Source organism: Arachis duranensis, chromosome 4, assembly GCF_000817695.3.
Source record: "Arachis duranensis cultivar V14167 chromosome 4, aradu.V14167.gnm2.J7QH, whole genome shotgun sequence".
Taxonomy (NCBI): Eukaryota; Viridiplantae; Streptophyta; class Magnoliopsida; order Fabales; family Fabaceae; genus Arachis; species Arachis duranensis.
Window position 1 is genome coordinate 112,255,691 of NC_029775.3, and position 16,116 is coordinate 112,271,806.

The following is a 16,116-nucleotide window of genomic DNA, read 5'->3' on the forward strand; positions in this document are numbered from 1 at the left end:
TTTAACTTTGTTGTTTTGGATTCTATTGATTCATTGAAGATTTCATTTTCATTGTTGTTCATTGTTGATTGTTGTTGATCTCTTGTGTTGGATTGCTTTGATTCTAATTCTTTTCTCTCAATTTTACTATGTCTTACATTCTTGCCCTCCAAGTGTTTGAGAAAATGCCAACTTTAGATATGGAGTAGTATTCCCTCACTTGGCCTAGTGGTTGAGTCATTGGAGACACTTGAATAATGGATGTCAATTGTTGATTAAGAATTGAGGATTGCTAATTGACTTGGAGTGCACTAAAGCTAGACTTCCCTAGGGTGAGACTAGGACTTGTGACTTGAGTTAATTACTTTTACTTGACTTTCCTCTATGATTAGGGGTTAACTAAGTAAAGCAACACTCCCTTGTTATCACAATTGAATGAAGCTATAGTGATGGGACTTCCAATGTTCAACCTTGGCCAAGGCTTTTAATATTGCTTGTTTGTTGTTTTCTTTTATTCACACTTTTATGCTACACTCTTTAAACCACAAAAGACCACTTAACCAATAGCATGCATCCTTGTAGCATTCCTAGGGAAGAACGACTCGGGACTAATACTCTCGGTTATAGATTGTAGATTTGTTTGATGATGGATTTTGCGTCGGTTTAGACTATACTACGATTGATTACTTGATAATTTCTATACCGGCAAAAATCCAATCGTCACGTGGCTGCTGACGTGACAAACAGTGGGACCCTCCCTAAGGTTTTTTGGTGAGCTCTTTCCGATTCTGCACTCCAATTTCTCTTTTTCTGCTTCGAAATCATAGTTTACTCTCTTCTCTTTGCTCTCTATATCTACTTTTATGGAAAAGTCAGATAATTTTGCTGTCACAGACAGAAAGGATAAATTCTGTCGAAACTGCAACCGCTTTGGGCACCTCTTCTCCGTCTGTCCCTCTGTTGAATGTCGCACATGTCACCAGAAAGGTCATATTAGCTACCATTGTTCACAGTTGTTCTGCCGTTATTGCAAGCTTTTGGGACATTTGATTACTACATGTCCTACTCGTCCTCCACGTCCTGCGCCTACTTCTGCTGTTGCTGCTACTACTGAACCTACCACTGTCTCTCTATCTGATATTGCATCTCTTCTACAGCGTCTTCTCTCTATTTCTGGTAATACCCCTGCTGCTTTATCGACCCCTCCAGGTACTTCTAAATGGTACTTTGACTCGGGTTGCTTTAATCACATGTCTCCGTTGCATAATATTTTCTCGTCCATGTCTGCAACTACAAATGGACCTTCTGTCAATACTGCAAATGGCTCCCTCTTGCATGCAACACACAAGGGTTCTATATCTCAGTCATCTCTTAATCTTCCTGATACTTACTATATTCCCAAATTAAACTTCAATCTTATTTTTGTTGGTCAACTTGTTGATCTGGGTTTTGACGTCACCTTTTCTATTTCTGGTTGTCGTGTACAGGATCCTCAGACGGGACAGATCATCGGGACTGGACGTAAGGTCGGAAGGTTGTTTGAACTCGAAAGTCTTCATATTCCTTCTGTACCAAATCTCTGTGCTGCTTCTTCTCCCTCTACCCTTCACTTATGGCATCAACGTCTTGGCCACACCTCCTTAGGAAAACTGCGTCCTCTTGTATCTCAGGGTGTTTTAGGTCAGGTTCCGAATGAATCTTTTGACTGCATTTCTTGCCAAACTGCCAAACAACCTGCTTTATCTTTTCACAATAATTCATCTCTTGCTTGTTCTCCTTTTGATCTCATTCACTCTGATGTTTGGGGCCCCGCTCCCACTGCCTCTATGGGCGGAGCACGATATTTTGTCATTTTCATTGATGATTATTCCCGTTTTACTTGGGTTTATTTGATGACTTATCGCCATGAGTTACCTCAGATCTATATCAACTTTGCTATTATGATTAAAACTCAGTTTTCCAAGGCCATTAAGGTTTTTCGACGTGATAATGCTATGGAATACCGTGATTCCAAACTCTTAGCCTTTCTTGTAGAACAGGGTACTCTGTCTGAGTTTTCTTGTCCTGGTACGTCTCAACAAAATGGTCGAGCTGAACGCAAACACCGTCACATTCTTGACTCCGTCCGTGCAATGCTCCTTTCTTCTTCGTGTCCTGAGCGTACTTGGGGTGAAGCTGTTCTTACTGCTGTTCATGTTATCAATAGACTCCCTTCTTCTGTTCTTGGTAATGTTACTCCCTTTGAGCGTCTTTTTCATACCCCCCCAGATTACAGTTCTCTTCGAGTTTTCGGTTGTGTATGTTTTGTTCTTCTTCAGCCTCATGAACATAGTAAACTTGAACCTCGGGCTCGTATGTGTTGTTTTCTTGGTTATGGCACTGAACACAAGGGTTATCATTATTGGGATCCTCTTTCTAAACATATTCGTATATCTCGTCATGTTGTCTTCTGGGAGCATCACATGTTTTCTTGATTTTCCTCCTTTGAGTCCATTCCTCCTACGTTTGAGTCGATTCCTACTACTCAGTCACCTTTGTTTACTAACCCCAATGTTGATCTTTTTCCTAGTGATGATTCTACAGGTTCTATCTCGAGTGACCCTCCACAGCCTCCTATTCTTCCACCTTCTCCATCTCCCAATGATTCCAGACCGGACGATGATCCTGCTCCTACTGTCATGCCTCCTCCTCCCGCTCATTCTTCTAGGGTAAGGAATCCACCTCCTCATCTTCTTGATTATCATTGATTTTCTGCTATCCTTCATCAACATGAACCTAAGTCATTCAGAGAAGCCTCCACAAACCCAAATTGGCAACAAGCAATGCTGGAAGAAATACAGGCACTTGAAAAAGCACACACTTGGGATTTGGTTGATCCTCCTTCTAATCAGGAAGTTGTGGGCAGTAGATGGGTATACAAGATCAAGACTCGCTCTGATGGCTCTATTGACCGTTATAAGGCCCGCTTGGTTGCTCAAGGTTGTACGCAAGAGTATGGTATTGACTATGAAGAGACTTTTGCTCCTATTGCTCGTCTCACATCTGTTCGCGCTCTTCTTGCCATTGTTGCGGTCGAGATATCCTTGTCCTTCTGATAAGGTTTGTCTCCTTCGCAAGGCACTTTATGGACTTAAGCAAGCTCCTCGTGAATGGTTTGACAAGTTCAGCACTACCATATGCAGTCTTGGTTTTACTTCTAGCCCTCATGAGAATGCGCTCTTCATTCATAAAAGCGAACATGGAGTGTTCTTCTACTTTTGTATGTTGATGACATGATAATCACTGGGGATGATGTCGATGGTATCTCTGCTCTCAAGGCCTCACTTCGCCGTACCTTTGAGATGAAAGATCTTGGTTCTCTCAGCTATTTTCTTGGCCTCGAGGTCATCTCCACCGATGATGGCATCTATCTCTCTCAGGCTAAGTATGCTTCAGATCTTCTTGCTCGTGCTGGGATTACCGATAGTCGCACTGAGTCTACTCCTCTTGAGCCTAATGTTCGATTTACCCCTATGGATGGCACTCTTTTGGATAATCTGACTCTCTATCGACAGTTAGTTGGTGATCTGGTCTACTTGACTGTCACCCGACCAGACATCGCCTATCCGGTTCATGTACTTAGCCAGTTCTTGTCCGCTCCTCGTATTACTCACTATGCGGCAGTTCTACGCATTCTTCGCTACATCAAAGGCACTCTCTTTCATGGTCTTTATTTTTTTGCCCATTCCTCTTTATCTCTTCAGGCTTACTCCGATGCTGATTGGGCTGGTGATCCCACTGATCGTCGTTCTACTACTGGTTACTGTTTGTTTCTTGGCGACGCTCTCATTTCTTGGCGTGCTAAGAAGCAAACGTTCACTGCTCGCTCAAGCACAGAAGCTGAGTACCGTGCCCTCGCTGACACCACTGCTGAAGTTGTCTCGGTTCGTTGGCTTCTCGAAGATTTGGGTGCTCCTCAGTCGTCCCCTACTGATGTTTTTTGTAATAACCGCAGTGCTATTCAGATCGCCCATAATGATGTCTTTCATGAACGCACCAAACACATTGAGCTTGATTGTCACTTTGTTCGGCAACGTATCCTTATTGATGCTATTCGTCTCATTGCTGTTGGAACATTAGATCAGACTGCTGATATTTTCACGAAAGCTCATCACCCGACTCGTTTCCGGACTTTGTTATCCAAACTCAAGTTGGTCTCCTTAGCTCCCACTTGAGTTTGAGGGGGGATGTTAGAGGATCATTAGCATCAATTAGGATCATTTAGTATCATCTGTATTTATGTAGTATATCTGTATATTAATTATAGGATTCTATGCCTTTATTACTCTGATTCATTTAGCACCTATAAATACCTCTTGTATACTGTACTTTAAGACATAAGCTGAATAATACACAATACACTTTTTTCAGATATCTCTCTTGTTTCTAACAAGAAGAAACAGATGAGTCAGGTAGCGCCAGATCCCATGGAGGTTCCGCAATTATATAGGCATTACTTAAGTTGGCTAATTATTTCTATTAATGTTATCTCAGTAAATATTATTTATATTGTATAATCAAAATAGCACCAACGTTTTTTATTATTCATGCTTAATTTAGTGCTCAAAAGGTTTTAATAAGAAAACTGAATTTCGTTTAAAATTAACAGAACACAATAATTATGCTTAATTTAGTGCTCAAAAGGTTTTAATAAGAAAACTGAATTTCGTTTAAAATTAACAGAACACAATAATTATACATATAGTGAGATCAAATTTACCTATAGAATTTAGGCAAACATATATTTTAAACAAGTTACAATTACGATGCATACAAAATTCTAATTAAAATTTTTTTTAAGACTTATTCTCTTACAACATCATTAAATATGTTATATATCATAATAATTAAACATAATATGTTATAACCATAGTTATCATAATCGAATCAGTAATCGAACCAATCAAGTTATTGAATTATTGGATCATTAGTTTAACTTATTAATCCGATCGCACATAAATATATTACGCTATAATTAACAATATATTATATCAATAACATAAAACAAAAAACTGAACAATCTAACAGAAATCAATATAGATAATCAACATAGATAATCACATCATTAATCAATTAATTTTAAATACTAAATTATTAAAAATTTAAAATACTGAAATATTCATTATGAAATGAATGACTAATCTTGATGACAATGCGAATGCTTGAATTAGTTTTGCTGTTAGCTCCACTTCTATCAACAATTTATGGAGATTCATAGATCGATCATCGTTGTTTTGACCTACCTATAATTATAAAGTAAGAGATGTTCACTATAATAAATGATGAATTTTTAAAAGGGGTAAACTTTTATGGGGTTCTTTTCATTTTATAACTTCTATTCCAATGGAAGGGGAAAAAGATTCATTATTAATAAATTGTCACCTTTTTTTTAATTGAACTTAATATTTCAATATGCAGGGAAAGACTAGTAGAGTTTTTTTTTTTTCATTCACAATAATTGAATAACTTAACAAAAAATAGATATCTTATGGCTGATGTACCGCTGCCGGCAGAAAAGAGGGAGACAGAGAAGAAGCATGGCGTTGACGACAACGACAAGGATGACTGGACGACCGGACCGACAAAAGGAGGACCTGACAGACACACAGCAACACAGGACAGGAGGAGACGAATAGTAGCAGTAGCAGGAGGCGACAGACACATAGGACAAGACAGGATAGTGGCACAGGATGACGACTCTGAGTAGCAGTAGCCGACGACGTCACACCGTTCGATGGAAGTGGCGCTGGATGAACGAGTATCTCTCAGGTCTCTCTCATCAGTCTGGGGAAAGGGAATGGGTTATGGGAAGGGAATGGCTTCAAGCTAAGGCTTCTTTGCTTTAAGTTCAGTTTTTTTTAATATAATCAAAACGATGCCGTTTCACTAAAGTAAAAACAAAAAAAATAGAGTTTGAACCGGTCCGGGTTTGGTTTTTTCAAACCCGCCAGTTTGCCGATTTTTGTCAAACCTGACCGGGTTAAATCGGGACTTGCCGGTTCACTTTCTTGTCTTGTCAGTTAGCTCATTCAGACCAATTTTGTTACTGATTCACCAGGTTTTTGGTCTATCCAGACGGGTCGATCCGATCCTGATAACACTAGTAATAACCAATGTTCTTAAAACTGGTTCGAACCGGCCAGTCGAACTGGTCGAACCGAAAACCGTTGGCAAACATAGTTCGGACAAAAGGCAAAATTGTCAAATTCAAAAATCAGAGTTGGACCACCGAACCGGCCAAAAATCAGTCGATTGAACCGAAGCGTGATCTGGCCGATTTTTGAAATTTTGCCAAAAACGCTGTGTTTTACCTTTGCATGCTGAAAGGAACCCTAGTCAATTAGTCACCCAAACTCCCATAGACCCACTCTCGAGCCTCCAGCCCTCCACTCTCACCTCTTGCTCTTAGTTCTCACGTCTCCAGTCTCCATCTTGAGCTTCCGGCGCAACCTTCATCCAGCCACCGTCATTGTCAACTTCCGTGGAGCTAACGTCAGCCAGTTTTCATCACGAAGTCAGCCGTCAAAATTGCAGACATCACCAGTGTCACTTGCCGTCGCGCAGTGTCTTTTCGCTGGCACCAGCTCTGTTCGACCCTTACATCGCTTCAGCCACTGTCTTGCCTCTTGCCAGCCACTGTCTCTGTCGCCGCCAGCTCTACATTTTTTTCTGTCTTACACTAACCCTAGGTATAAATTTTGTTTTTTGTAATAATAATTATTAAAGCATTGATTAATTGTTGGTTCTAAACCTTGTTGTTGATTGCTTGAAGCATGAATAATTGTTGAAGCATTGATTAATTGTTGGTTCTAGCTGTTGATTGCTTAAAGCATGATTAATTGTTAAAACTGATTGCTTGAAGCATAACTAAATGATTAATTTTTTGGTGCTGATCGCTTGAAGCATTATTAAATGATTAATTGTTGAAGCTGATTGCTTGAAGTATGATTAATTATTATAGTTTATTGTTGAAGCAATGATAATTAATTAGTTGTTGGGTGTTAAACCTTATTGTTGAGACATTTATTAGTTGATTAGTTGTTGAATTGTATTGTTATTGGTGTATGATAGACTAAGTGATATTGTGTATATTATATATAATTTGTGTCTTAAATTTAGGTAATATATATTTCATCCTTTCGTTTCATATCATTAGATTTTGTATAGTTAATATCCTACGCTTATCATATTGTATTTAATAGGATGGAAAGACAAAAAAAAAAACAAAAACCTTGTTTTTTCTCATGACCTTGTTCCGATCTCACTTCTCCTTTTTTGTCTCATGACTATGATGTCTATTATTTTTCGAGAAAGTTTAGGGGCAGCAACTTTAGTATTTTGTAACCAGCACTTAACTATCAAAAGAAAAGTGAGTAATCTTCCACCATTGGATGTAATCTCACACCATTAAAAACATTATTGATGACAAATTGATGGTTACAAAACACGAAAGTTACTGACCCCTAGCACTCCTCTTATTTTTCCGCTCCCATGTTTTCCATTATCCACCATCACAACCAACCTTGATCATAAACTGAATTGCGATCTGGCCCAGTTTTTCGATCTCCGACCTATGCTAGTTCGACGCTACCATTGGTCGAAATGATTCACTATCAACATTAATATTTATTTTTTGTACTAACAAAGTAACAATATATACGAGTATTAGACATCTTTATCCTAATAAGAAAATACAAGCTAAGTCCCACATCCTAATTAATCATAAAATTTGCTCTAATAAGCATCATCATTGTCTTCATCATCAATAGCAGGCAACGGAAACCTGAGAATGGCAGCAATACCAGTGAGTTGCTGCAACTGCTCTGCCATAACATGCATAGAAGAGTAAACCAAAGCGTCCCCACCACTCTCCCTAACCGCCTTCACCAAACAACCGTGCCTTTTCCTTATAGCAACCTCATCACTCCGGTACAGCTCATCACTGATCAAAAGCGTTTCAATGGCTCCCATCTCTTGAGCACTCTCCACACTCTTAGGTCCGTAGCAAGCGCGATCCGAGTCACTCGAAACCATGTCCCAAACCTTCTTCAGTGCCCTAATCTGCAACCCTACCTTGCTGTCCTTCATAAGGTTTATCACCGTGCCTTCTCCCAAAAGATCCTTCAAATCGCCGTTGCAACCACCACCTGCAGCCACCACGATCCTTCCTATATTCTCTTCTATGCTTCTCATCTTCATCCTCTTTGCCTCCGATATCATAAACCTTCGAAACTCGTCCTTTTTTGAATCCTCGCTTGCGATCACAGTGTTCTTAACTTTGTTCAGATCCACGTGCTTTATGAACGCTGTGAAAACCTCGCGGAAGAACACGTTCTTTGAGTTTGAAGAAGAAGGAGATGAAGATGAAGACTTTCTTCCTCCGCTCCTCGAAGAAGACGTTTCAACCTTCGAAACCATAGCAGTTACGCCTTTTCCGATCAGATAAATCTCAGCATGGTCTTGTTGAAAGAGAATTACTGCGAGTTCCGCCTCGGGGCAAGCTTCGTGGTTCTCTCGTTCCTGGAGAGCCTCGATGACGTCGTCCTTCCAAAGCTTCTTGTGGAGCTCGAAGGGCTTGTTGCGCTCCAAGGTGAGGGTGTGGAAGGATCCGACGGCGATGTAATTGTTCGGCTCGAGGTTGCGGCCGTGAATGCGAAGGGTGGAAGAGTCTTTGTGGAAGTCGCGGCAGGTGACCTTGAGGTGGATGGAGAGCTTGACCCGGGAGGCGGTGGTGGTTTTGGCGTCGTTGAGTTGGTGGTGGACCTTCCGGGAGGTATCGGCCGTAACGTAATCGCCGGGGTTGATGATATTGTAGAGGATCCATATGTCAGGTTCTTCAGGGATTATGGTCATTGTTCCCATGTGGTTCACTGTGAAATCTTTTTTCTTGAGTTTCATTCTTCCTTTTTTTTCCTTTGTTTCTTTTTGCTAAGATCACAATTTGTGGTAACTATTGGAACTTTCTTTTTGGGGTTTTCGGGATTCTCGGCAAGAATTCAGATGGTGAGATTTGTTTTGTGTGGTATTGAAATAATGTGTGCCTTCTGATGTGTGTGTTTATTATATATAGGGTGACTTGCTTTAGAATAGGATTAGTTGTTTCGCCGGGAAAAATGAATATTCTTTATTTTGGGTGAAGCTAAGGTAGATATTGCATTTGAACTTTGTCTGGTTCGTTTATGCCCATTTTAACATCACCTAATAAATCTAATCATTCTAATTCGAATTATATAAAAATAGGTTTTAAATGATACAGGTAATATTAATATTTTGGTGCAATTGGTTTATATAGATACTTTACCCTTAATTTTATGTGATATTATTATTAATTTTTTTAATATAGTTGTTCACATACTAAATAATGTAGCCTTGTTATTTATATATGCAGCAAACATTTAATTTTAAAACCTTTAAACTTGGATTCATCAAATATAGGCGAAAAGAGATGAAAATTTAACAATACTTATTGAAATGACTACATGTGAATATTAATTTTTATTTATGAAAAATATTAATGTATATTTTTATAGCATGGTTTTTCTATTTTACTTTGCAAAATTATATATACCATAGTCTGAAGATATTATAGGATATAGAATGATAAAAAACTACTACCGTTAGATGTGCTACTGGAACCATTAGAAAAACAATAAAAGAGTATTATATCATAAAAAATTTATGAGAGGAGACATTAAGATAAACTTTAAGCAATAAAAAAGTATTATATCATAAAAAATTATTAAAAAAAAAAGTAGTAAATGGAAGATGTCAAAACTCAAAAGTCTTATAATAAGCAATAAAAGAATGTGACATATTTCCTTCTTAGGTACTCATGATTTGAGCACGAAGAATTCTTCATAAAACATATACGAAGAGGAGTATATGATCAATTTTTATGTACCAATTATGTGCAATGAAGTCTTTGGCTTTCTCTAGAGATCAAATAATTAAATCTATTTTAAATTTGTTATCATGATCTTATAGCAGGTGCTCATTCAAGAGTTTCTTGATTGCCTTGAGTGAGTTTGAAAATTTATAATTTGAATGATCACGTGTGTGAGAATCTGCTATACATTGTAATACTTAAACGCCTTCTTGTATGCATTCTCGTTATCCATTCACAGCAGACAATAAAATTTTAGAAATTTGGGTCTCCCATTTGAGTTACGGTGTCGGTATATATTCCGCTGTTTCAGCTTCTCATAGTTATGCCTTTCAACATGTTTCTCAGGATTTGTTGCAGGGTCAAACCAGTTTGTAGGTACATTTGTCAAGTCTTGGTATTATCAAGTCTTTCACCGGCCATTTTGTTTTCATTCCCAGAATCTGTGAAATGGTATATTGGATTTGCAAACCATTTAACTGATGATTGTAGGAGAGAAATGTGGGAAGATTGTATCCATGATAAAGTCTGGTGAAAGATATCAAAAAATTGCCATAAAAAATTATGAGTATGTCTAAAATTAGATCAAAATGTTCACACTGCCCTTGTAACACTTGTAGTATCAAGTGATATCAACACAACAAAGTGAAGACCAGATACTTATTTTTTATAATTCTTTAGGACGGTGTATAATGGTATCTATCTATAAAACAAAAATCCCAAATCAAGTCATTATATTCCCAGATTTCTTTGGTAGAGATATATATATTTGTCGAAGTTAAAAATGCTCTCATGCCCAAGAAATAAAGTGTTTTTTTTTCTAACTTCTCTCATGCCTTCTAATAACTGTAATAATAATGATGGTGGTGGTCGTCGTCTCTTTAAGAATGAAGTTTTCGAAGGTCTTTTTTTTAAGGATTTATTCTATGCAATAATCTGAAATGTTTGGTTTAAGTAAAAATAAGAATTGTCTTCCGTGACCAAAATTTCTATTCGATTTAAACTAAAATCATGGGATCGGATCCAACTATTGGATCCGATCCGATTCGATCTTGGATATATCCGCAAAACACAAAAATATTTTTAAAAGCTATTTTTATTTAAAAATATCAATAAAATTCATTTTTCTATTCTTTTAAATATAATTACTCTTAAAATAATATTAAACATACTTTTATTAAATAATAAATTAAAATAATACAACATATATCATAATTATTAGTTGAAATAAAATATAAAAAGAATAGTTACTTATTTATTATTTTATTGTTGCGAATACGCAAATATGCGGATACCAACACAAAATCCGCAATCCAATTCGATTAGTGTGCAGATCCGATTAGTGTGCGGATCCGATCCGATCCGATCCGAAAGGCTTTCGGATCGGATCCATATCCGCAATTTTTCGGATTGGATTCGGATAAATACCGCGGATATGCGAATCGGATTCGATCCATGAACACCCCTGCGGGACATAACTCGAACCCAGCCCTTCCTTTGTCATTGCCGATGGTCAACTTGGTCGATAGCTCCGGTCATCACTCATCACCATGAAAGAAAATTGGAAATTTTAGAGCAGCTTGCAATCAGCTTTAAATATTGCATCCATGAAATCAGATAGTGTAAAATCAAGGATGTTGAACATCATTTGGAATCCTCAAGTGTCTAGCCTTTGGTACATTCCATGTTTAGAAAGAAAATAAATTATGATGTTATTATGTACAATCATCTTATATTTGTTATGACATAACGAGAGGATTAAGAAAAATACCTTCAATTACCAAGCAACAACTTGTACAAAAAGTAACAATGTTGCCTTTTCTATAGGTCATAGAAACAAAGAACCATGCTATGATACACCCAACAAAACTTACTATATCATGCATATGATTATTTGAATGATAATGGATGCTACTCTTTCATGGTTCAAATCTACCCCATAGATTATCTTAATGCATGATATACCAAGTCCAACCTAGTGAAATCTAGACGTTAAAACAAAAGTTTGTAAAATCAAACAAACATCAGAAACCCAAATAGAAAACTGTTGTTACAGAGCAAGATGCCTGGCATGCATACCTACGAAACAAAAGAGCACAAGAATTGTAAGTTGTGAATGTGAAGCTCAATGCAAAGATTATGGGAGACATTGACCACCCCAACAAATCTCATCAGTTAAACCCTACAAATATTTATTATTGAAAAAGATGCATTCAGGAACAAAGGCTCAAGGCTGATCTAATATTATGGACCTACTGAACTTTTCTACTTTAATATTTAATTTGCTATTAGAACATTGCATTTCCAAATCAAAGAACTACCATCAATTTTTTTTCATATATTTCTTGTCATATGTGGACTCATAAACACTCCCTTTGTTCGTTTTCAATTGTCACTTGCATGTTTTGGTTACATCTGACAGATATATTGCTCCCAGGGTCTACTAGAATGCGACAATGACAGATAAAATGGAATGGAGGGAGTAATTAGTGTATCTACAATGTTTCTCGGTTAATTCACATTGCAGAGACTTTACCATGGTACATATTTGTCCATTTGGACATGGTGAGATAGCTGTGATTTATTTTTATTGACATTGACTAACAAATATATTCATCCATAGGTTCATGCATATAAGATCAAACTGAGTTTGTATAAACCCAAAACCGATGTGGTCCCTATTCTAGCCCCTGCTGCTGATCTAACTAAAAGTTTCAGCAGATTTCCTCAGCTACATTATCGAAATTTGAGGTGGGAAAAAAAGAACCATAACAAAAACCAATTGACTAGTAGTTTCCTACTAACATGACTTATGATTCATAACTTCTAAACTCTATAGTGGATGCATTTCTATTATCATATTGATTAAGCAAAAATTAGATTTAAAGTGATTAATGACATATCATTCTAAGGTTGATAACATCTCATTTTACTATTCGTATACCACAGATATGCAATCAATGATATGTTAACCTTTCAAGTCCATGTTTTATTCCTGGTAGAAAATAATAAGACACTAACCAGGATCATGAAAAGAACCATCTCTCCAATAATTCAACCCTAAAGCTGTTCTATTAGATGATAAACATGGCAAAAAAAGATTTCCACTACAAAAGCATTCAAAGATTATGATAAACTCACCATTCAAATGTTAGGCATTTAGTGTGTTTAAGAGTCTTCCTTCAATTCATCAGAATCAGAATCACTTGCATTATAACCTAACATACATGCACCGGGCGAGAAACAGTCACAAAGAATTCCCAACAAAAAGAAAGATGCTATGCTGTCAGCAACAAAGGAGAGTTTTACCTGGATGCTTATCACCAACTTTCCAAACTGAAGATCTAACCCTCGACGCTCTAGTCAACCAAATTTTACCCTACATTCCCAAACCAATGACATCAAAACTTGAAACCAAAATTCAAAAACAGGTAAGCACTTTGATTCGACAGACTCCACAGACGTAGTTCACAATCCCAGCATTAATCTTTTTATTCAACTAATAGCCCACAGAATCCACACACACTACAAACTATTCACATCCGTTTCTTCAATTTCTCATGAAGTTAACAAGTCAAGAGTTGGAGCAACAAATTTAAAAACACAAAACATTAAGTTTTAACACAAGACTATTTAAGTCATTACACCCAACCATGATAAAGCATTCTATGCTGCTATTATAGATGTGTCCACAACTCCACATGAAGCATCCATTAAGTGCATCTAATTGTGCATACCTAACTAAATAGGCAGTCATCTATTCATATATAACTCAGTCATTGAAATTATTTGACTCTTATCCCCACTATGTTAAAGTTATATAACATACAAAATTTGATTGCCTAATGGTGTATATGCATTATCAGCATCAAAATTAATCTCATTACTAAAATTAAGATCAATAGAGAATACTAATATTTGTCTTCAATTTTTCATAGTCACCAGCTGAAGATTCTAGTGTCAATTAACATGGACATTCTCAAATAGTAAAATACAACAGAACCTCAAACTCTTAACAGCTCAAGAAAGTCCGATGCAATGAAAATTGATTGAAAAGCATTATTAATTTGTAATAACTAATAACCATGATATAAATAGAAGAAAGAACACACCTTTTGGTCATCTCTGGGAACACCATAACCACTGTAATACATCTGACCTACCAAGACCTGCATGTTTATGTCCCCAGCTTTAGCTTCTTTCAGAGTGTCTCTGAACCACCGTTTCACACAATCTGCAACAACCCCTGAAAGTGGCACACGCCCATTGCTCTCAATTCCACTGCTACTATCCATCTGTGATGATAACCCTTCTTCAAATCACTGCTAATGAGAGACTGAGAGGAAAGGGTTTCGTAAAGAAAAAGGTTGAATTTTTGGGAAACTAATGAAAAAAATCAAATAATGGGTATGTTTCAGATTGAGCTAAAACACTAAGAAATACAGTACACAGAACTGCAAAATGGATTGCAAAGTTGTTACCTTTTGGTTTTGGAAGCTGTGTATGATGAGGTGATGCTATCTGAAGATCATGATTTGATTTGAATGGAGAATTAAGAAAGGGTTTGTGTGTCTTAGCAGATTGGAGCTACCGTTGAAGACTGGGCGGCGTATTAAGCTGCTGTTTTGTCAAACTACGTTGTTTCCACCTGTACACTACACTTGTTAAACAACTATTATTTTTAGTTTTTTATCATTATGAATTTATGATGACGATTATTTTTTTTAAATTAATTAATATTTGCATATTACATATAACTATAAGGGTTACTTTTTTAACTATGTTTGAAAGAGAGATTAAGAGACTAGAATGGGAGATAGAAATTTAAAGTTTAAGTTTGAATTAAATTTTTGTATTATATATTTGTATTTGGTATAAAATATCCTTTTTTTTTCGAAACATAGAAAGCTCAACACATTAAAGTGGAGCATAAAATAAAGAAGAAGACACACAACGAGCTACCAATCAAACCAACACCTAACACTCCAGACCTATCAACAGCCTCCCCCAGAATCACCACCACGCCATTCTGCATAAAATATCTTATTATGTATTATGTTTTATTATTATATTTAATTTAAAATAAATATAAAAATTAAAGGATAAATTTATAATTTAAAAAGTTAAAAATGAAGGTATTTTTAATAAAAAATATTATTAAAATTTTAATTTCTATCTCTAAAATTTCAATCGCTTAAAAGTATTGAAAGAATTGAAATTTTAGTTCCAATTTTTTTATCATAAAATATAATATTGAGTCTTAATCTTCTAACTTTAATCTCAATCTTTTTAACCAAATGCTATTTAAGAATAAAATTTTAAATTTGTTTCAAATAAATTTTGAATAACTATTTTAATTTTAAATAAAACTTTACAATTAAATAAAATATTTAATTAAATTTAACCAAATGGTTATAACTATTTTTTAAGTTACCCTTCTTCGAAATTTTAGATTAATAGGTTCTAGACGAAAAAGATGAATATTGTATAGCATTGTAATATTTCAAGACCTATGAGTCCAATTCTTCAAGGATTTATTTATATATTTTTTTTTAGAAATCTAAAAGTGCAAAGTGTTCATCGTAAAGTATGGTGTTTGCTAGAATTTATTTGATACTTTAATTTCTTTAGGAACTTATAAGTTAGAAAAAATTTCAAATGTTCTTGAAATATACTATTCTAATAAATTTAAATATTAATTTTAATTATAAAAAATATATATAATATATTAATTAAAATTAACGATTAAAATTATTAGAATATCGATATTCTAAAAATATTTTAAATTTTTTCTTTTATGTCTCAAAATCATTTTTGTTGTATGTTATGATTATTTATCTGTTTTTTGTTAATATTCATAATTTAAATAATTATAACGACTTGAAATAAAGAATAATTATGTAATTTTAGTTCTTTTTTTAAAAAAATTTTACATTCAAACAATTTTAACATCTAAATTTATTCAAGTAATTTAGAGTTCCGTGCTTCTTTTTTTTTTCTTTTCGGCGCTTGTTTCAAATTCACGCATGCGTTATTTTTCTTCTTTTCTGCGCTTATTTCAAATTCATGCATACGATTCTTCTTCTTCTTCTAATATCTAAAGAAATTTAGGTTTTTATTTTTAATATTTTGAGCATATAACATATATATTTAATGTTTTTATATATTTAAAAATTAAAAAGATAAGTTAACTTTTTAATCAATATTATTATTTT

General features: G+C 35.5%; 3 protein-coding genes across 5 annotated transcripts; 1 reads left to right on the plus strand and 2 right to left on the minus strand.

The window, feature by feature from the left end:
- Positions 1–3,251: 3,251 nt before the first annotated feature.
- LOC110280580 (uncharacterized mitochondrial protein AtMg00810-like) lies at positions 3,252–4,193 on the plus strand. The gene has a single exon (XM_021141670.1). It carries the CDS (start codon positions 3,252–3,254, stop codon positions 4,191–4,193), a length of 942 nt encoding a protein of 313 aa, XP_020997329.1.
- Positions 4,194–7,752: 3,559 nt separating this feature from the next.
- LOC107485921 (protein PELOTA 1-like) lies at positions 7,753–8,916 on the minus strand. The gene has a single exon (XM_016106455.3). The coding sequence runs from the start codon at positions 8,914–8,916 to the stop codon at positions 7,753–7,755; it is 1,164 nt and encodes a 387-aa protein (XP_015961941.1).
- A 2,672-nt stretch (positions 8,917–11,588) lies between these two features.
- On the minus strand, positions 11,589–14,539 carry LOC107485978 (uncharacterized). Of its 3 annotated transcripts, none has more exons than XM_016106523.3 (5): positions 14,383–14,539; positions 14,014–14,196; positions 13,211–13,280; positions 13,043–13,119; positions 11,589–11,980 (listed from the first exon to the last, which is right to left on the minus strand). In XM_016106523.3, the coding sequence occupies exons 2-4, from the start codon at positions 14,194–14,196 to the stop codon at positions 13,070–13,072; spliced, it is 303 nt and encodes a 100-aa protein (XP_015962009.1). In that variant the 5' UTR covers positions 14,383–14,539; the 3' UTR covers positions 11,589–11,980; positions 13,043–13,069. The 3 variants fall into 3 exon arrangements, with proteins under 3 accessions (XP_015962009.1, XP_015962008.1, XP_052117159.1); XM_016106522.3 differs by having other exon boundaries at positions 14,014–14,237; XM_052261199.1 differs by having other exon boundaries at positions 14,014–14,284.
- Positions 14,540–16,116: the final 1,577 nt, after the last annotated feature.